We start from the raw sequence: 21,067 nt of genomic DNA, 5'->3' as shown, positions 1-21,067 counted from the left end.
TTCTCGTTGTAGTTTATAAAGAAAAAAAAGGAAAAAAGACGTTCTATTCGACAAAGAAGAAAAATTTAAGATCTATCACGTATATTATCCAATGGCTGATCCAACATTAAAATAATCTGCAATTTGCATACATACTAATAAAAAAATAGAGCCACAAAAAGACAATAATTCGAGTGGCTTAAAAATCACAATCACATGCATGCAAATTGCAAATTGCGAAGTTCCTCGGGCTCGACCACCATTAATGGCTCTCGTAAATTTTAGGCTTAGCATTTCGCCATCTACATTTAAGAGTTATGATTAGATTTATAATGTATAAGCTAGTATGATTCAAATAGAATAATCTGATTGAAATTATTGAATGACGACAATTTAAAAAACGATGTGACAACACCTGCAATCTTTATCCAATTGTCGAGGATCCAAAATCACTGTTCAATGAATGTATACAAGTGAGACACTTTCGTATAGCAATTTCCTTACCAAACTTCCTCTAATTATTAGATTTGATATTCCGAAAAAGTACCAAGTTATTATGTTAAAGCGTGTAACATCTAAGGGTTGTATGAAGAAGGAATTTTGATGTAGTTGTTGGTCCAATTTTTTTTTTAAAATGGTATCATATATCCTCAAATAAACGGTTGCCATACATGAAGAGATTCTATGCCATAATATAATTAATATATTCATATGTATATTGACCCACATGTACTATAGATTGACAAAAATTCACATTATTTCATAAGTAAAAGCTATAAACGGTAAAAAATCTCCCCCCACCCCCCCACAAAAGAAGAACAAAACAAAACAAAAGTCACAGTATGGACACCAATTTTAGTTGTAACTATAAAACCAAATCCCTCTAAAACCGCTAAATTAATCAGTTATGTTCAGTTGATGTGCTTACGTTTTCTCTTTAATCTTCTCCCAAATGATCAATTGCCTGATTCTTTTTAAAAATTGTAAGCCACAATTTATTAACACTCCAACAATATGTATACATATATATATATATATATATATATATATATTATACACGCATCTAAAAAGTATTTATCGTGACGCAACTATAAATGTTAAAACGTAATAAATTCTCATCATCGAATCAATACATGGACACTATATATTTATGACTATCTATACCTTCTATCTAGCTAAAGAGTGATAAACATTGCAATATCAACATATACATATATATAAAAGAGAGAAATCATAAAAGATCACAACATCAAACCATGAAGCAGTACTCAACGAGAACCCTAATCATAACCACCGTGATGATAACCTCCATGTTGGTAGGCTTTGGAGGCTCAGATCTGGCTCAAGACAGAGACGAGTGTACGAACCAGCTGATAGCACTCTCACCGTGTCTACCGTACGTGGGAGGAGACGCAAAGGCTCCAACAAAAGATTGTTGTGGAGGTTTTGGCCAAGTTATAGTAAAGAGTGTGAAGTGTGTTTGCATATTGATCAAAGACAAAGATGATCCTAATCTTGGTCTCAAGTTTAACGCAACCCTAGCCGCTTATCTCCCCACCGCTTGTCATATAACGGCTCCTAACATCACCAAGTGTATTTGTTAGTGTCTTTCTCTCTCTCTCTCTTGAAGTTTGTTTGATAAATTTAAAGTTCTTATGGAACTTGTTTTGGTAATTTAGTGCGTAGTCTTCTCTCTTTCTTTTAAGTTATTTTTATCTAGTTTCGGAGATCACATATCCACATATACTAGGTAATTCATATAGTACAATGTACAATTTTATAGCAATTATAACAATTATGAAAAATTATTCATTTAGTCGTCATACCATATGGGATGAAAGTGTTTACACTTGAATTTCATGAAGTTTTAGCTATTATCTACTATTTATATTCTTCGGCTTTAATTTTAAGTTTTTGGGGTTTTAATCTGCTTATGGAGATCACACACTTGGTAATCCATAGTAATATGTACGGTTTTATAAGAATGATTATAAAATAGTATTCATTTTAGCACTCTTATACTTATACCATATATGGATATGATAGAAGTTGATATATATATACTTAATGATATTTTATTATTTTTACTGAATTACGTTTTTTGTAATTTAAAGTTAGTTTACTTAATCTTCAGTTTTGTTAATTTTTTGCATCTGATTTTATGGGAAAGCGCTTCTGCATTTATCCCCAAACTCAACATTGGCAAGAGAGTTTGAGAGCTTAGGACGGATTGAAGGAAACGCCAACTCGACATCTCCTTCACAACATGTTAAAGGTAAATTTTACCAAAAAAAAAAAAAAATGTTAAAGGTAAATTAATTTAATTTGCTCAATTAATTAGTCTAATGTCTTTTTACAAACTTTCTCAAAAATAGTATCGAATCACACCATTTATCTACTTCCATGATCACATATTAATAATAATGTCAATCAATGAATACTGATTATTATTAGATATACTGATTCTATGATATTTTATCGATTTTTTTGGTATATATAAAGATGGGACAGGAGGAGGAAAAGCTGAATCAGTGAAGAGTACTGGAGAGAAGAAGAAGAAGAGTTGGTTGGCTGTTGAGCTTTTAATATTTGCTCTTTTCTCTCCTCTATTTAATGTTCATTTGCTTTAAATAAATCTTATAAAATGTTCTCAATTACATCTACATTTTATATATGTACACACGCATGTGTATGGATATGATCTATGCATGTAAATGAGTGAAAAAAATATAATATTTAATGGGTTTAAAAAAATAATAACGAAGCTTAGCTCTATTATTTTGTCAGATGTGTTTTAAAATACATTGTACAATCAGATGTAACAAGTATAGCCAGTTAATAAGATCAATTAATGTATTGTCTTTCTTATCAATAATTTCGTTTATAAGAAATTGAAACCAAAGTTTTATTGATAAATTAAATATAAAGTACCAGCGTGCATGGTAAAACCAAATAACCAGTAATAAAAAATAAAAAATAAACATAATGTAATGTAAGGTATAGAATAGAATAGACTTGTTAGTAAGCTAAAAAAACTTTTTCATAAATGAATGTCTCTCAAGAATAATTTAGGAGAATCTCTTATCTTACCTAATCATATCTCTTATCCGTCATAGATTTTTTTTTTTTTTCTAAACCGCGATGGATCGGGCACTAAGACTGCTGTTGAATATTACTAGCTCCATGTCCCATCTGGTTATAATATATCCAACGGATTTCATCGGCAGCACGCGATACTTTTTTTAGGTCGGAAAAAATATTGTTAAGAGAAAAAAAATCTAAAAACATAAATATTTTTTTTTTCACATGCATCATATTCCTGACCGCTAAATATAAAAATCCAAAAATTATTCGAAACAAAACTTCAAATAGAAATACAAAACCGAAAATATAGTGCATTATATTAATCTCAAACTTCACGACGATCGAGGAGCTATCCCTCTTCAAAAGGAAATGTATCTACTCCATTACTAAAAAAATGAAAAAGATATTTTCTTCCTCTACTTATATCACAGAGAGCAGCAGCATAAAATTGGTACTTCTTAGTCTTCACTACTTATGTTAAAACTTACAACATTACAAGAAAACAAAAAAGTGAAATTTTTTTACCATTTTTGTAGGCTTCATAATCTCATAACTAATTGCAACTGCATGTTGATGCTTAAACATTTTCTTTGGAAAAAGATGATAACGTCTGTATTTGTCAAAACTCGAGCATATGTTAATCTACCATCGTCATAAGAGTGCAACGCGAATATATATATATATATATATATATATATATATATACTCGAACTTTCCATATATAGTGTTGAGAGTTACTTTTTAGATACCTCAAAGCTCAAGGAGTCAAGCCGTCAAGGTATCCAATAATACCAGCTGTCACCACAATGATTGCCTAATGGGCTAATGACAAGTCTTCTAGATACGATTTCTAAAACAGATCCTTTCACTAGCAATAACATTTTTTGTACGAAATGTCAAGATATAGAAAGGCTATAACAATACGTCAATACCATAAACAAACCTTATAAGTAACAGAAAAGTTGCATGACACCAAATTTCCATAAAACTAATAATGGTTAAACTATGACAAAGTAAACCAGTCATATCGTTCCACGAATTTCTGAACATATGAAATTGACTAGGAGTTCTAGGACTTGTTCTTATATCTTTATCAGTATTTTACAAATGTCAATTTTGATCCTGGATCAAACAACGTAACCATTGTAGAAACGGTATTATATAAAAGTTTAATCTTAAATAATTTATTAATATGAATATTCACCTAAATATTTTAAAATTCTATTTATGGTTTTATCTTAGAAAAATATTTGTTATGAAGTTCCTTAATTATATATTTTTAGTTTGAGTTGTGTTAAATTTGGGTATAAACACAGTTTTGGCATCCTACCAAAAAAAAAAACACAGTATTGGCCTATTGGGTAACTTATGGGTCATTCTAATTGGACAAACAATTAGAGGTCTAACTGAAATTAAATAGAGAGAGAAACTCTGAATGTTGAACACGTGACAAGTTTACAAATTTCATTCCTAATTTACCCTCAATATATCTAATATATTACGTCTCACTACCTCTCCAGTCTCCAGTGTGAAGTGTCAGTCACCCACCCAATTAACCGATGACTTCGCTTGCTCTCCTCTTCGGTCTCTTCGTCTCTCTCTCCTCCTCCCCATCTTTATCCCTAAATCTCCGCCGTCCAATCTCGTCTCAATCCAACGGCCTCGATGTCCTCTCCTTCTCATACACCACTCTGTCTTCTCTAGATCTCGACCGTCCATCTCTCGCTGCCGATGACATCCACGATCTTCTCCCACTCTACGGATTTCCGAAAGATCTTCTTCCGAATAACGTCAAATCGTACACTCTCTCCGACGGCGGAGGTTTCACCGTCGACCTGATTTCTCCCTGCTACGTCAATTTCGTCGATCAAATCGTTTTCTACGATAAGAGAATCGCCGGGAAACTCAGTTACGGATCCGTCAAAGACGTCGAAGGAATCTCAGCTAAAGAATTTTTCATTTGGGCACCAATCACCGCCATGAAATCGGATCCAAGCTCCGGCACGATTGTCTTCTCCGTCGGGTTCGTGTCCAAGACTTTACCGGCTTCGATGTTCGAGAATGTCCCGTCTTGCTCCAGAAAGACAAGTCTTCAAGCTTCTTGAGTATCCAACACTCTGAGGAAGGACGATTCCTTCCTCCTTAATCATGTCGATTTTGCGTTATCAGGGAAAAATCTTTAAGAATTTGATTTGCTCCGTCTATTTGTATTTTCAAATCGAATTGAAACATATAATATCAGATTTTTTCGAACCGGATTGAAATGAAAACTGTCTACATTTATTTTTTTTAAAATATTGGATCGAAAGATATATAATATCTGGATTTTTCGAATTAGCTCAAAGGGGGAAACTTGAAGAACTTTGAAGCGAAAGACTTGAGATTTACAAATCACAGAAAACAAAATGTCAACAAAAAGCTATAACAACGATTGCCAAAACCATTAAATTACCTTCTATAAATTACTACCAGAGATCAACACTAGATGAAATGGCCATGTCTGGTCTTGCTCTCTCTCATATGACCGTTAAGACCAGTTTTGAGTTCTTCTTTGCCTCTGAAGATAACGGTCAGCGATGGTAGTGACGACGAATCCCTATCTGTAATAGTTCTTGAGCCAGTGAACCAGAGTTGACTTCTTTTTGGAACCTCAAGGCGGTTGGTTTCTTCTGAGCATTTGGCTTCATTGTTGAGTTTCAGATTTCATCTTGTTAGGCTTGAAGCACTTGACAATGCACAATATGGCTTTTCACAGCTCTCCCTGCGATACTCGACCATATATTGCTGAGAATGCTCTTGGACTGTCCCTTTACAGCAATGTGTTCCCATAGTCGAGTGTTGTTCTTATCAGGATTCGAGACATCAACAAGACTCATGCTCATGTTGTTCCGGATTATACAAAGCTTATTGTTCAGCGGAACAAGAGCCGCAGCTTCAAGCGACTTTGAGTTTCCCAAGTGAGCTTTACTGTCCATGAATTTGTTCCATGAATCTGTGCTTTCATCAAACACCCTGAGTTTGCATCCGTCCCTACAATCCAATCCGTAAAGCCGACCGTTTAGTGAAGTACATGGGTTTCTCCAACCAGTAACCATCCCGTCACTAACAGGGCTCCACGAATTAGTTTCCGGGTCATAAGCTTCACTCATGACTTGTTGGTGAGACCCAAGACCCTTGAGAAACCACTTTTTGTCATAAACCACACCGATAAGAGGCACCATTGCAGTGCTCATATCAGCGATGAAACTCCACCTGTTCTTGTTTGGATCATAAACCTCAGCTGAGCGAAGTGTCCTTTGAATCCCTTCGCACTCCCCACCCGCTACATACAAGCAGTTGTTTATGACACAACAGCCAAAGAAATGTCTTTTCCTAAGCATATCCGGTGCCCTGTGCCACTTATTCGTCCTGGCATTGTAGAAAACGACCCTTCTCATAGACCCTCTTAGTGGATCCTTACCTCCAAACAAATAAAGATGACAACCGCTTAAAACAGCGCAACCAAACCCAACAGCCTCTGAATACTCTCTAGGAACAGGTGGAAGTGGCTGCCCAAGATGAGAGACTGGATCAAAAGTATTCCAAGAGATCTTGCCGTCACGGTCTCTTTTGAAAACATAAACCCATTCTTCAGACATCCCAAGTAGCTTCCTTTGAGAGTAGAAAAAGTTTCCAGAAGCAAGCCTGTACCATCTCTTACACACTAGCCTGAGTTTTCTATGTTCTGCGCGAGGGACACGGATCAGGCAAGCGACGGCTAGATCGTCAGGGAGGCCAGGGAGGAGCGGTGGTTGGATTCTTGTCCTCTCCCTCTTGGAGTTCTTGCGCCTATGTGCATTTGGATTGATATCAGGTTGAATACAAAGCTTTGATCCAGGAACAAACTTCCTTGCCTCTACCACTGTCTTAAGACCTGAATCTACTCTGCAATAGCAAGATACAGAATCCACCTGCAAGATTTCCAATCTCAGAAATCAAACGACAAGTCCATAATCATCTGAGAAGAAAGAGCAAACATTCAATGATTAAAACAAGAGGCTTTAGGTAGATTTCAGAGAAAGGTAACATTAGGGCAGAAAGTTGTCAGAAACAGTTGTAAATACTACCCAATTTGGAGAATTAGCTAGGGTTTCTGAAAAAGGAAACAAAATTGAAGTAATTAAAAGCACCAACATATCAAAGTCTTCAAATTTCCCTCAAAACCCGTGAAAGGGATTATCTTCGAGTTATTATTATTATTTTTTCGAAAGCTACCATGGAATCGCGAAGCGAGGAAAGCAGAAACTTACCAATGGAGCTTGAAGGCGAAAACCCCTCGAACCATTTGGGGATTGCCGTTGAGAAGATAGATCCATCTTCAAATCCCCAAGTTCATAGGAGAAAGAAAGAACCACAGATCGTGGATTCCAATTCTTGTATGCCGATCAAGAAACTTTTAAGAGAAGAATCGGATCAATAAACCCAGAAATCTAATGGTCAAATCTCACTCTAGAAGGAGGAAGAAATGCGGCTAAGAAGAAGCAAAACGTGAGCTACCTTCCACTTCGCTCTCTCTGAACACGGTAAAATGGGACTGGTGGGTCTCTCTCTCTCTCCTTCTCTCTCTAGACGCCTTTTAACAAGTCTCGGGAAACAGAAGTAAAGCGTAGGTATTAATACGGGTAATACTATTAATCTGGTCATTACAGTCTACAGAATCTAAAGTCTATTGAATGAATGCATGGAAATATAGTTTTGTTGAATTTGAAATTAATAAAGCCAGTAAATAGTCAAAAAGTGTAAAATTTGTTTTTTTTAGTCAACGATGTGTAAGATTATCAGGGTAAGACATAAATGAAATCATAGATCTAAATTTGTAAACACATTTCCCACTAAGGATTTCAAAACGTAAAAAGGTATACATGTATCAATATATTTTCTTTTGGCCTTTGGGATAAAAATATTAAATATGTTTTCTAACTAGGAAGCCATCCACAAATATCAGTAGAAAATTTACTCTTTTATTAGAATATATAATAATTATTTTAATAGAGCAGCTCAAAGATTGTGAATGAAAATTTACCGGTAAAAAGAAATACTAATTTCATGCCAATGCGTTATTATTGTTTTTTTTATGAAAATTCGATTTTTTTATCCAAAAATTGGTATTTGAAATGCATACGTCGATCTTTCTGGCTATCACATACTTATTTCTCTTTATTTCTATTTTCAGTATTCTAGACTCTGGTAGAAAAAAACTTCTAAAAATCAAAATTTACTGGACAAATAATCATATTAATCGTCAAACTCTTTTTTTTTGGGTCAAGAAACATCAAACTCTTAGTTAAAATTTTAAAATGACAAGAAATTAAGAGTATCTCCAATGGTTTCTTTATTTTTTCTTTCATTTTTTGAAGAAACTTCATTTTTTAAGGAAAAAATGAAGAAATCATTGGAGCAAATTTTCTTCATTTTTTTCTTCAAAAAGAATATTCTAAGTATATTCTATCTATCTACGTATAAGAAAATCTCTCTAGGGAATGCTTCAAAAAACGCTCTCAGGCACTTTCCCCGAGGTAGTTTCCAGCGACCCGGTTTTGCTTTGACATCGACGTTTTTCTACCCTGTTTTTCCCGAATTAGAAAGATTTTTGAAAATTCACATCTCCTTCCTGGTTTTCCTTCACCGGGTTCACCCCCGACGGCGGTCGGAGGGTCCGTAAGTCTCCAGCCACAACTTACTGCTATGTCGTCATATGCCTCCAACGCTCACGAGAAAACTAGGCCAGCAGAAGGAAGTCCTCTTTAACCAAAGGCGCCCACAGAATCACAAATTCACCAGTAATCGGCGACTGTTATTTCGGCTCTCCTCTCCGACAGAGACACACGGCTTCGTTTTCAAGGACTCTCGCCCATTGGAACGATATACCTCCTTTTCAAGGACTCTCGCCAAAACTCCAGGATGGAACGACGCTTCACCTACGCTGAAAAAGGGAAAGCACTAGCATCAACACAAGACCATGTCACCACAAAACGCATCAGAGCTCCCGAAATCGACACGTCCAACCAGATCAAAGGAAATGCTTTAACCCTAATCGGAAGACTCAATAACCCTCAGGAACAGAGAATGTGGGCCATGATTCCGTCCATGGCTAGGAAATGGGGTATACGAGGACAAGTTCGAGGTTTCGATCTGGGACGAAGCTGCTTCCAATTCCGCTTTGAAGATGAAGACGACCTTCTACGAGTCCTAAATACCAGACCTCATCTCTTCGCTCGATGGATGCTGATTATCCAAAAATGGGAGCCAGTCATCGATCCCTCATTCCCTTCGGAAATCCCGTTCTGGATCAGTCTGAAAGGCCTACCACTCCAATTCTGGAATGAAAAACTGTTAGTCAACATCGGCCAAGAACTGGGAAAATTTGAATCTTTTGAAATCTCAGAAACAGATGCAAAAATCAGAGTTACAGTTAACGGCCTTGAACCCCTGACTCTGGATACCATCATTGAGTTCTCACATGGAGAGGAAGTCTTGGTCCCGCTCCACTACGAGAAGCTAGACATGTTCTGTTCTTTCTGCCACCGCCTCTCCCATGAAAGGAGACTCTGCCCTGCAAAACAGAGAGAATACAATCGTAAGACTGAGGAAGGAAATAAAACCAAAGTCACAGAAAGTATCATCAAGCCTCCAACGACAAGTAATGAAGGAAATTACAGACAAAGAGTTGACCGCCATGGGCGACCTTTTGGAGAAAGGCCCTCCCAACGCTACTCCAGTGACTACCGCACCTCCTCAACGTCGGTTCCAGTGCGTAGCACGGAAAACAGTGAGAGAAATAACGGTCCTCTCGACCGATATACAACATCTTCTTATGTAAATCAGCAGAACATGGCACCTCAACAATATCGCAAGCTTGCTCCAAGTAGCCAACAACAACCGATCTGGAGAGAAAGACAGAGAAACGAAAATCTTCATTTAGAGCAATCAGCAACATCGAGACCCCATACCGAGCCTTTGGCAAGAAACCTGGCACTGGAAGCTTTTAGCCCTCCTCTGGACCATAACCAGCTAGCGGAGAAGATTATGGATGATCTCTAAGAGGTAACCATTCGCTACATCAACTGTGGCGATCCAATTGAAAGTGCAGCAAGAGCCCAAAGAGTGATTCAGGGAGAGGAACAAGGTCTCATGGCAACTACAGCAGCAAATATGCTCCGGGAAGCCCTCCTCCATGAACCCAAACATTATCCCCCAAGCGATCAGGCTCTACCCCAGGCATGCGAACTGGTGGAATCTGTTACGGAAGAGATGACTGCGAAAACAAAGAAGAGAGGACGACCCCCAAAGAAAAGTATTCCGATTAGCCCCCTCTTGAAAGGTGCTGGATCAAGGAAGATGACAGCCCACCATATCCGTAACTCACCAAAACCGCGATCCAAAAAATCGAAAGATCCCACCATTGCTTCTTCAACTCAAGTAATCGCCCCGGTTGGACCATCCTCCCCAAGGAGCCGCATTAACCACCAGGCTGCCTCCAACGTTCCATCCTCTTCTCGCCCTATAACCTGTCCTAGGGTGGATGGCGCTCATAGTCAGACATCGGAACCCGCCCCAGCCCTCTCAGGCCCCTCACGCCCTACGACATCAAGGACACCAACACTCCCCAATGCTCCAAAGGGATCAGCGGATTTTCGGGATCCGCCAAATCCTCTTCCTTAAAAGTAATCAGCTGGAACTGCTGTGGGCTGGGGAACCCTGCAACAGTCCAGCGTTTAAAGGATATGCAGAAGCGCATATCACCTGACATCTTGTTCCTCATGGAGACAAAAAATACAGATGACTTTGTGCTGAAGAAAGTGGAAAGCTTAAACTACGAGATGCACAGTTTTGTCTCACCAGTGGTACCAAGTAGTGGGGGACTCACGCTGCTCTGGAGGAAGGAAATCACTTTAAACATCATCTCGTCCTGCCCAAATTTCATCGACTCCGAGATCACCTACAAAGGAAAGAAGTTCTTCACGAAGTTTACATATGGAGAACCTGACCAACAGAAAAGGAAAGCGGTGTGGGAAACTCTTACCGACATTGCAGACACCCGAGATGCCCCCTGGTTCTTAACGGGCGATTTCAACGACATCCTGGATAACAACGAGAAAATGGGAGGACCCAAAAGAGCTGAAGGCACGTTTGTTGACTTCAGAGCTTTCATGTCGCAGTGTGACCTGTTTGACCTACAACATTCTGGGAACTCTATGTCTTGGAGAGGAAAACGTCACACTCACCTGGTCCATTGCCGCCTAGACCGCGCCTTATCCAACACAGCATGGGCAGAAGACTTCCCATCCGGACGATGCCACTACCTCGAATTCGAAGGATCAGACCACAGACCCCTCCTAACTATTTTCGAACCTCTACAAAAGAGAAAGGGTAATCTCTTTAGGTACGATAGAAGGATGAAAGATAACGAGGAAATCAGGATTTTAATTGAAAAGGCATGGAACTTATCCCAGTTCTCTTCAGTCGAACAACGAATTGTCCAAGTTCGAAAAGCCATATCCACCTGGAATAAGGAACATCACTCAAACAGTCAGAAGAGCATCGAAGAGAATAGAAGGAAATTGGACTCAGAAATGAGCAGCAAAAACCCAAATGAAATGCTCATCCAAGAGTTAAACAGTAACCTCAAAGTGGCTTACATGAAAGAAGAGGCATACTGGAAGCAACGCAGCCGAGTCCTCTGGCTATCCCTAGGAGACAAAAACTCGGGCTATTTCCACGCCATATCCAAAGGTAGAAGAGCACGCAACAAATTCTCTGTGATTGAAAATGACAAAGGAGATCCAGTCTATGAAGAGGACGAGATAGCTGAAGTCATCTGCAGCTATTACAATAAGCTTTTCACCTCTAATGCAAACCCATACTTAGAAACGATCAAAAGTGCTCTCCACCCCTGCATCTCGGAGGACTCAAACGCTAAGCTGATAGCAAGTCCTTCCATGGCTGAAGTTAAAGCGGCTGTCTTCTCTATCCATCCAGACAAAGCCCCTGGACCCGATGGCTTCTCTGCAAGTTTTTTCTAAACCAACTGGACTTTAGTGGGTCAGAAAATCACAGAAGAAATTCAACAAATAGTCAGATCGGGCTCTTTTCCAAGATCTCTCAACTCTACTCATGTGAGGCTCATCCCGAAGACTCAAAGTCCAAAAGCACTATCGGATTATAGACCTATAGCTCTCTGCAATGTCTACTACAAAGTATTGTCCAAGATTCTTACCAAGAGGCTGCGTCCAATCCTGCCTGACATCATCTCCGAGAACCAAAGTGCTTTTGTCCCAGGCAGAGCAATCTCTGACAATGTCTTGATCTCTCATGAAGTTCTCCACTACCTGAAAACATCGGAAGCACAAGTTCATTGCTCAATGGCTATAAAAACCGACATGAGTAAAGCCTATGATAGGCTTGAATGGTATTTCATCGAAGGAGTTATGCAACAGTTGGGCTTCCACCCCAAATGGATATCCTTAGTAATGAGATGCATCACAACAGTCTCGTACTCCTACCTCATCAACGGAGCGGCTAACGACATCGTCACCCCTCACCGAGGGATCAGACAAGGGGATCCCCTATCACCCTTCATCTTCATCCTGTGTGGCGAAGTCCTGTCGGGTCTCTGCAAGAAGGCTCAAGAGAATGGAAGGGTTAGTGGAATCAAAGTGTCTCATGGCAGCCCAAGAATAAACCACCTTCTGTTCGCAGACGATACTATGTTCTTTTGCAAAACTAAGGAGAGCAGCTGCGCAGAGCTCAAGAATATTCTACAACAGTATGAAAAAGCATCAGGACAAACCATCAACACAGCAAAATCAGCTATCACCTTTTCTAAGAAGACCCCAAATGAAACCCGCACAAGAATAAAGAACCTCTTAGACATCCAGAATGAAGGGGGACAAGGAAAGTATTTGGGATTACCGGAGCTTTTTGGGAGGAGGAAAAAGGACCTGTTCACACGCATTGTGGACAATATCCGACAGAAAGCCATCAGCTGGTCTTCACGTTTCCTCTCAAATGCCGGTAAACTCACTCTCCTCAAGGCGGTGCTGTCTGCTACCCCCACCTACTCAATGTCCTGCTTCAAGCTCCCCAAAAGCCTGTAGAAGAGAATTCAAACCACCTTAACTAGATTCTGGTGGGATGCTAAACATGGAGTGAAAAAGATGACCTGGATAGCATGGAACAAACTCACATGGTCAAAACAGGAAGGAGGATTAGGAATCCGTGACATCGAAAGCTTCAATGATGCCCTCCTTGCCAAACTAAGCTGGAGGATCCTCAAAAATCCGAATTGTCTCCTATCACGAGTGCTGCTTCGGAAGTACTGTAAGAATGAAAATTTTCTAAGTGTCAAACCCTCATCTTCTTCGTCACATGGATGGCATGGAATCCTGATCGGAAGGAACCTAATTAGGCAAAAGTTAGGGATAGCCATCGGAACTGGCGAGATGACAAGTGCCTGGTATGACCCGTGGGTCTCCCTCCACGATCTTGTTGTCCCGATGGGACCTCCTATGCAAGCAACACAACAGCTCAAAGTCTCGGACCTTTTTCTGAACCAGAACAAGGACTGGGACGTGGAAAAGATTTCATCCATCTTTCCCAACCTCCTTAACACTATCTTAGAGATCAAACCGAGCAAGACTCACACAGAGGACTCCTATATATGGCTGGGAACGAAATCAGGGGACTACACATCGAAATCAGGCTACTATACGGCATACGCAGGGAAGTACACAAGTTCAGAGGAGGAGAGAATGAACCAACACTTTAACTGGCAGACCCAAAGCTGGAGCGGACGTTTCTCGCCTAAGTTGAAAACATTCTTGTGGAAAATCCTCCAAGGAGCTCTACCGACAGGTGAAAACCTTTCCAAACGTGGCCTTATCTCTTCATCACTCTGCTGTCGATGTGGTGAGTTAGAAACCACAAACCATCTATTCCTTCATTGCCCCTTCGCGAGGAAAACTTGGGATCTCGTACCTTTGAAAGAGGTCTTCGACCCTTCGAGCTTCTCGAACTTCAAAGGGGCAATTGAAGCAGGCAATCAGCTATCATGCCTCCCTCCACCAGGTATTACTTCCGGTACCATCTTTCCCTGGATCTGTTGGCAGATCTGGTGTGCCAGAAACGCCATCATCTTCAACGAGAGAAGTCTATCTGAGGAGGAAGTCGTCATAAGGCCACCATTGCATGCCGTGAATAGCAGCAAGCTCAACTGGAAATCCCAAAGTCACAGATACCTCAACAAGCCATCCAGCGACGGGAGCCCCCATCATCAGCGATCACATGCAACACTGATACAGCGTGGAACAAAGATCTCAGAGCCTCAGCTTCAGGCTGGATCTTCAAATCGCAGAGCTCTTGGATCCAGCAAGGTACCTCCCTGGAACAACACGTCTCCTCTCCGCTGGTTGGGGAAGCACTCGCCTTCAGATCAGCTTTGGAAGAAGCCCGACGACTCGACCTCCGCACCATCGTGATGAACTCGGATTGCCTGGATCTGATCAAAGCAATCGACAACAATTCCACCATCAAGGAGATCTTTGGTATCCTGATCGACATCCACCACCTACTCTCTCTGTTTGACTTCACTTGTATTAATTATGTTCCTAGGGGAAACAATGTAGAAGCTGATGGGCTAGCCAAATGGGCTCTCGCAAACTCTTCTTTCCGGATGTAATTTCCAGGCCTTGGGCCTTTTATCCTTTAATCGATATTTGATGTCCAAAAAAAAAAAAGTATATTCTATCTCTATTTTATTATTAATTGCTAACAAAATCTTTTATTTTTATGTTTTATAAACTTTCACCTATTTATTTAATTTATAACAATTCTACAACAAAATTTAATAATTTTAATGGATTTGGAAGTGGTTTTCCAGATTATTAAGTTGTTAGTTTATGTTATGTTAAGTTTTATTATTTATAATTTACTATGAATTATGTATTTTTAATTTTGTTGTTGACTATATTATTATATTTTTTAATTAATATATGTTATTGTATTTTTTATTGTGTTTATTGTAGTTTTACTTTATAATTTGATTAGTTAAGTTTATTGTTCTAAAATTAATTGGGTTAAAAAAGCATAGAAATTGTATTTGGATATAAATCAATACATAGAAAAAATTAAAGATACATTTTGTAAATAAAAAAGTTCACCTTAAAAAATGAAGAAATGAACAGTGTTCCTTCAAATATTTTGAAGGTAAAATTGAAGTACCATTGAAGAAAATTTCTTTATTTTTATTTTTAAAATGAAGAAAAAAGTGAAATTTGAAGGACCATTGGAGATATTCTAAAACCATTGTATCTAAGAAGTTATAAGGCGGAATCTGTCAGGTATTTAAATTACGCTAATTGATGCCTTACGAATGGTATGTTTGGACTATATAGTATCTACCAGTTTTTATTAATTTTAATTGAAAAACATTAAATTATACGTCAATTGTTCAACCACTTCATCAAAATGAAGGGGGCGATTTTGTCATATTGAACGGGACAAGGAATATTTAGAAAACATATACCAAATATTTCAAATATTTATATGTAGATAAATACAAAACGATTTGTGTATCCATTATTAATAATTGAGGCGTATTGGGATATTTGTCAAAATGTTACCTTCTTTCAAGATGGCAAATATGAAGCATTAGTTTTTATTTATCTCTTTACTTTGTTAAAGGGCCTAGTAGTATTTATTTTTTGGTAGCTGAAATTGGAAACTAGACAATAATTTTTTATTAATCGATAAATACTGGGTTTTTTTTGGGGGGGGGGGGAGGGGGTAATACTGTAGTGTGTTCTTACTGTTTAGATATGATATTTCCAAATTAAACGTTCTTTTGGGAGTTGCAGAAAAAAAAATTGAGTATTTCAGACAATATATTATGTGCATGCAAAAAGACACACAAGCATACGGACAATATATATGATATAGTATTATTAAAAAAACTCAGACAGTACAATACAACTTAATAAATGTTAGTATGGTTAACCTAACAAAAATGGCACCTATATTCACATTCAGTTCATCCTTTCCAACCAAACCTTACGTAGAATAGAAACAATATTCTGTTATTTCATTATGATTTTTAACTATTCAGGTTATTTTGAGCTTAAAAAAATTGAGATTTATACAAATAGAAAGAAAAATGATGAGTGTTTAGCATAAGTATGCATGTTAATGGACCAATGATGGCAACTGGCAAGAGCTACGTACGACTTATGAGATGATTTTCAATACCACTTTAATTATATTTTTATATAATTTCATAAAAGTAAATTTGACCATATTTCATAAACATAATGGTAGTTAGTAGTTATGATATAAAAGTGTCTAATCTTATATTGAGAAAACAAATCTTACCCATGATAAAATTCTCCCCCTAATTTTACTTTTAATCATAGTCATGGCTTGCCCAATTAATTCTTTGACAATGACATCCCACTAAACCCTTAAGAAAACAAACTAATTTGGTATGCCATACACTTTCCTTTCTCCTTGATAATATTCATTTTTTTTTCTTCCTCGTTGATAATATTCATTTTTCAAAAAATGGACCAAAAACGTTAGTCAAAGTCAATAACAATACAAGTATGTTTTCGGGGAAATACCAACTTAACTACACATAATCTTCAAAATATATGTAGTTACTAATGACTAAAAAATGGAGTGATACATTTAGTAAAAACTAGGACATGATTTTCATTGAGTAAAATGATGATCAATGGACTACAAAGGTACACACATATACACATATGTCTATCAATTTTGTATGATGTATGTAAGGTACACATGGATCTATTCTTATTTACATATATCTTTTGTATACAAAGTTATGTACATCTATTTTCAGGCTTCAAAACTCAAGTGAGAGTTTGTGAGGAAGTGAAGAGAAACACTAACCGTTACGAGTTACGACCCAAGCTTCAAGGGCTTAAACGCAGCCAAAACAACGGCTACTTTGCACACAAGAAACCCCAAAGTCCCCACCAAAATCTCTTTTGGTGTGACTGCAAATACAGTGGGATCTTCTCCACTGTAGCCTCTAACGGCTAAAACCGACAATCCTATGGCCAATGCGAGACTCAAAACCGGAATCTTGAGTCTTCCGCTGAGGATTTGATTGGAGTTTTCGGAAGAAGAAGATCCAGGTGCTTGTAGTTCATCGACTGATCTCTGAAGGAGCAGCAAGTAGAGAAATCCCATTGTTCCACCGAAGAAGAAAGCAATGGCAGAAGTTTCGCCTAGCGAGAAGGAGAAGACAGAACTTCCAAGAACGATGAGAACTGCATCATAGAGAAGCAAAGAGAGTTTCAAGTTTGCGTATTCTTCCATGCTTTGCTCGTTGGAAATGATTGCTCGGTTAAGACTCAGAGCTGAAGACGAAGATATTTGCTCGGAGTCGGTGATTTCAGAGACACGGATAGGTCTGAGTTCCACCATTGACAGGTCACTGCTCTCTCCAAGCAAGATTTCATCAACTTCGAAATCATATCGGTCACCGTAGGTTTCTACATTGGTCTCTCCACGAATAGGTCCTTGGCCGCGAGGATTAACCACCCACAAGCTCACTCCTCCAACTCTCCATTGACCTAAATATAAAAGATGGAAAGAAGATATATCTCTCAAATGGCTATCCAAAAGCTACTCTGTAATAAGAAAATTATGTACTAAAACAAGTCCAATGTTAAAGAAGCTAACCGGAGTCAAGACTAATCCAAAAAGCTCTGATTTTGCCGAGTTTCGGTCCTTGAAATGTGAATTCATCAACCGAGCCTCTCTGGAAATTGAAGCTTTCACCATTCACCGTGACTTCTGGATCCAAAGATTCATTGCTTGACAAATTTGCAGGTATTGTCTGTAATACCGAATCTCCCTTTTCGTCTATCAAGCATATAAGAACTCTAGCACTTATATCGCTAATCCCTGAACCGAATAAATTACTTGTCTGCAGCTTAACCTTATAAAGAGATCGAGATTCGCTCACAGTGAAAGATGGATCTCCTCTACAAACTTTCACTTCTTCCGCTGGTAGGAGACGCAAAGGTCTTGCATAACCCTGGAAATCTAAAAGCCCAAAAAATTCAAAAGTTTCAGAGGATTAAAGAGTGGAAATGGAACCAGGAGTAAGATCTTGAACATTCCACTGACTGATTTCTCGAAATCAGAAGGGCAACAAAATAGTGAATTTGACAAAGTCCGATGATCATCCAAACCCATCAATCCCAATTGAGAGGACACAATTTGTCTTCAGCAGGGAAATTGTAAGTTTCGGATTTGATCACGAGGATATAAAAAACAGAGTCGATGGATAACTATGTAATTGGCGAATTGCTCTATTACCTTGATAATCTGATGTCTTCGAGGAGATTGCACCGAAACGAGAGCGATGAATTCGACGGGAAAGATTTCTTCGACAACGAAACTGATTTAGTGGGTTCTTCGTAAAACTTGCGAAAGACAGAGGCTTTATACATATTGATTCCGTCGCCATTACCATTGCAACTCTCACAGTAGGAGAGAGACGCCGCACGGCACATCTAATGAAATGCAAACTTTCTTGGGAGGAAAAAAAAATATCTTATTTTCGCGAGGCACAGAACCTTCTCATGGATACAGAGTCTCACCTCCGCGTAACAAAATGGACATTAACCGAACCGAAATTATCGAACCAGATATAAACGAAAAATATTTTAAATCTTAACATATTTTAACTGAAGTTATGGAGGATTATAGAATATTTTTGCAAACACAAACACTTAACGCATTCTATTTATGTAAAAACATTAAACGCGTTGTTTTTGTGGAAAAACCAAGCACAAACACTAAAAGATGGAATATTGATGTTCTTTTTGTGTTTCTTTTGTAGCAAGAATTATTCTTCTAATCGGAATATCTAAAGATAAGTCCGAGTACTAAAGGAGATTATAGGCCAAAAAAGGCTCGAAACTCCCACGGTTCATAGAAAAAACTCCCAAGTATTTGTTTATAGTAAAAGCAACCACCTGGTTTTTACATAAAGAGAATGTGTTTATGTACTAAAAACCATAGCATATATATTTCGATTGGGACTTGCACTTTAAATGTTTGTGGACATCATATGTGAAGTTTCTATCCGCATGTATTGTTTGAACTCTGAAGATTATCATGTGCTATGTTGGAGAAGAAAAAAAGTAACTAAATATTTACAACATATTTGAATAGAGAAAACCAACTAATAAAAGTAAGTTTATGTTCCTGACCATGATTAAAAAATTCAACTAAACTAGCAAAACAATTTTGCTTTGTGTGTGCATTCGTAAAGATAGGATATTCACAGTAATTCAAATTATGGCTAAAACCCCTAAATGTAAATTACAAAAGTACCCACGAGTCGCGGCTTTGAGAGTAGTCCCTAACACGTCTTGTTCCTTCACCAATTTGACGACTTCGGTAATATGTAGCTCTCCATCCATTTCCCTCTACACAGCAAAACAAGTCCAAAATCAATGCCAACACAAAATCTTTGGCAAAATGAAAATCCACAATCAAATAGCAGATTAAACTATTTAATTGAGAATATAATTATACATAGGATACTATCCGTATCATAATTATGTGATTTATCATTTTATATCACTAATGATGTACTCAAGCAAAATACTATTTTAACTTTTGTCCAAATTTTGAACAATTATTTCCAACAGAAACAATTAAATTTGGCAAAGCAAATAAAGCTTTTGGAAGTTCTTAGAATAGCGGTTATGAAAAAACTGTGAAAATGTTCGTGGACATTGACCACATTGACGTCAGACCTCTCATGAGCGCCACTGATAATATTCTTAAAATTCAAAAACAGTAATACAAATCCAGATCAAACGACATAAGAAAATCTCTCATATTTACCTTGTTCAGTTCCCTTCTCTCCTGCAGCAGCGACCAAGTCATCACCTTCCAACGGATACAAAGTCTCTCTTCCACGTTGAGATACTAACTGGGCATTAACCAACCATAACAAGCAAACAAGATTTCAAATTTTCAATCTTAACCCTTAACTAGTTATTAACTTATTACTAACATATTTTAAACTTTTACAGTTCTAGTTTGTGGACCCATCTCCCTGTGTGGTGAAGTAACGCAAGTGGAGACCACCAATCTGGTCTTGTAAGAGGATTGTGACTGAGGATACGCCAGAGTGACGTCCGACTCCGACCATGAGGTCTGTCTGGTTTGGGACAAATCAGGTTATAACTGAGGAAAACATGGTTGTCGAAGCATGAAGAGTGGCTCTTTTTGTCTTGTCTACCTCTTTCACGTTTATATTTTGGCTTATAAACTGTTGAGTTTCTTGACTAGAGGTTCCGATTTGTTCATGTATTTCTAGCGTTTTGAGCCTAAAGAAAAACAAAGATATAGATTATAGAATTAATATTTTCGCAAGCTACGCAAGCACCAAACGCATACTCTTATGTAAACACCAAGTGCTAACGTTTACTATAAACAAATTGTTTTTGCTTAGCAAAGTTTTTTTCATGAACGTAGGAGTTTGGAGTCTTTTCGGCCTATAATCTCCTTTAGTACTCGATCAGACTTAACCTTCAGAGTTCAGATATTCCGAGATGTAAAGAATAATTCTTTTGTTACAAAGGAAACACAAAATGAGAACATTATTATTCCATCTTTTCCGGGTATATAAATAAAATAACCCTTGTTTTGCTTTTTGTTTCTTCAACTTCTTGTCCCGTTATCCAGCAATTTGGCGTTTCCATCCTTTCGTTACTCTGTTTTGGGAACAAACGTTTTTTGATTTACGATAAAAATAAGTAAATGAAAAAAATCAAGGATCTTTTCATCAAAACTTTGAAACGTTAATTTGGAAAGGTGTTAGAAAACCGGTCGCCATTTTGTTCAGGTTGTGAATTGCACTCTAGATGATTGTGGACATCAATGATATGCGAAGTTTCTATCAGCATATATTGGCTGA

The 21,067-nt window shown here is 38.0% G+C and overlaps 4 protein-coding genes across 4 annotated transcripts; 2 read left to right on the top strand and 2 right to left on the bottom strand.

The window, feature by feature from the left end:
* The first annotated feature begins 1,127 nt into the window (after nucleotides 1–1,127).
* Nucleotides 1,128–2,736, top strand: LOC18011042 (protein YLS3). Its single transcript, XM_006392603.2, has 3 exons — nucleotides 1,128–1,578; nucleotides 2,150–2,254; nucleotides 2,482–2,736. The coding sequence occupies exons 1-3, from the start codon at nucleotides 1,236–1,238 to the stop codon at nucleotides 2,607–2,609; spliced, it is 576 nt and encodes a 191-aa protein (XP_006392665.1). The 5' UTR covers nucleotides 1,128–1,235; the 3' UTR covers nucleotides 2,610–2,736.
* A 1,733-nt stretch (nucleotides 2,737–4,469) lies between these two features.
* LOC18011079 lies at nucleotides 4,470–5,355 on the top strand. Its single transcript, XM_006392602.2, has one exon. It carries the CDS (start codon nucleotides 4,623–4,625, stop codon nucleotides 5,166–5,168), a length of 546 nt encoding a protein of 181 aa, XP_006392664.1. The 5' UTR covers nucleotides 4,470–4,622; the 3' UTR covers nucleotides 5,169–5,355.
* Nucleotides 5,356–5,365: 10 nt separating this feature from the next.
* Nucleotides 5,366–7,682, bottom strand: LOC18011078 (F-box/kelch-repeat protein At1g55270). The gene is made up of 2 exons (XM_006392601.2): nucleotides 7,353–7,682; nucleotides 5,366–7,013 (listed from the first exon to the last, which is right to left on the bottom strand). The coding sequence occupies exons 1-2, from the start codon at nucleotides 7,416–7,418 to the stop codon at nucleotides 5,775–5,777; spliced, it is 1,305 nt and encodes a 434-aa protein (XP_006392663.1). The 5' UTR covers nucleotides 7,419–7,682; the 3' UTR covers nucleotides 5,366–5,774.
* Nucleotides 7,683–16,808: 9,126 nt separating this feature from the next.
* Nucleotides 16,809–18,646, bottom strand: LOC18011086. The gene is made up of 3 exons (XM_006392600.2): nucleotides 18,448–18,646; nucleotides 17,806–18,171; nucleotides 16,809–17,696 (listed from the first exon to the last, which is right to left on the bottom strand). Exons 1-3 carry the CDS (start codon nucleotides 18,602–18,604, stop codon nucleotides 17,017–17,019), a joined length of 1,203 nt encoding a protein of 400 aa, XP_006392662.1. The 5' UTR covers nucleotides 18,605–18,646; the 3' UTR covers nucleotides 16,809–17,016.
* Between the last annotated feature and the right edge of the window lie 2,421 nt (nucleotides 18,647–21,067).

Source organism: Eutrema salsugineum, unplaced genomic scaffold (genome assembly GCF_000478725.1).
Source record: "Eutrema salsugineum unplaced genomic scaffold, Eutsalg1_0 scaffold_7, whole genome shotgun sequence".
In the NCBI taxonomy this organism is placed as follows: Eukaryota; Viridiplantae; Streptophyta; class Magnoliopsida; order Brassicales; family Brassicaceae; genus Eutrema; species Eutrema salsugineum.
This window is presented reverse-complemented; position numbering and strand designations above follow the sequence as displayed.

What these genes read in the sequence shown, in the direction of transcription:
- LOC18011042 (XM_006392603.2), top strand. Translation starts at nt 1,236, where the DNA reads ATGAAGCAGTACTCAACGAGAACCCTAATCATAACCACCGTGATGATA. An exon ending in TAACATCACCAAGTGTATTT is followed by an intron (nt 1,579 to 2,149) that starts GTTAGTGTCTTT and finishes TTTATGGGAAAG; the next exon opens with CGCTTCTGCATTTATCCCCA. An exon ending in TCCTTCACAACATGTTAAAG is followed by an intron (nt 2,255 to 2,481) that starts GTAAATTTTACC and finishes GTATATATAAAG; the next exon opens with ATGGGACAGGAGGAGGAAAA.
- LOC18011079 (XM_006392602.2), top strand. Translation starts at nt 4,623, where the DNA reads ATGACTTCGCTTGCTCTCCTCTTCGGTCTCTTCGTCTCTCTCTCCTCC.
- LOC18011078 (XM_006392601.2), bottom strand. Translation starts at nt 7,418, where the DNA reads ATGGATCTATCTTCTCAACGGCAATCCCCAAATGGTTCGAGGGGTTTT. An exon ending in TTCGCCTTCAAGCTCCATTG is followed by an intron (nt 7,014 to 7,352) that starts GTAAGTTTCTGC and finishes GAAATCTTGCAG; the next exon opens with GTGGATTCTGTATCTTGCTA.
- LOC18011086 (XM_006392600.2), bottom strand. Translation starts at nt 18,604, where the DNA reads ATGGTAATGGCGACGGAATCAATATGTATAAAGCCTCTGTCTTTCGCA. An exon ending in GAAGACATCAGATTATCAAG is followed by an intron (nt 18,172 to 18,447) that starts GTAATAGAGCAA and finishes TTGGGCTTTTAG; the next exon opens with ATTTCCAGGGTTATGCAAGA. An exon ending in TTGGATTAGTCTTGACTCCG is followed by an intron (nt 17,697 to 17,805) that starts GTTAGCTTCTTT and finishes TTTTATATTTAG; the next exon opens with GTCAATGGAGAGTTGGAGGA.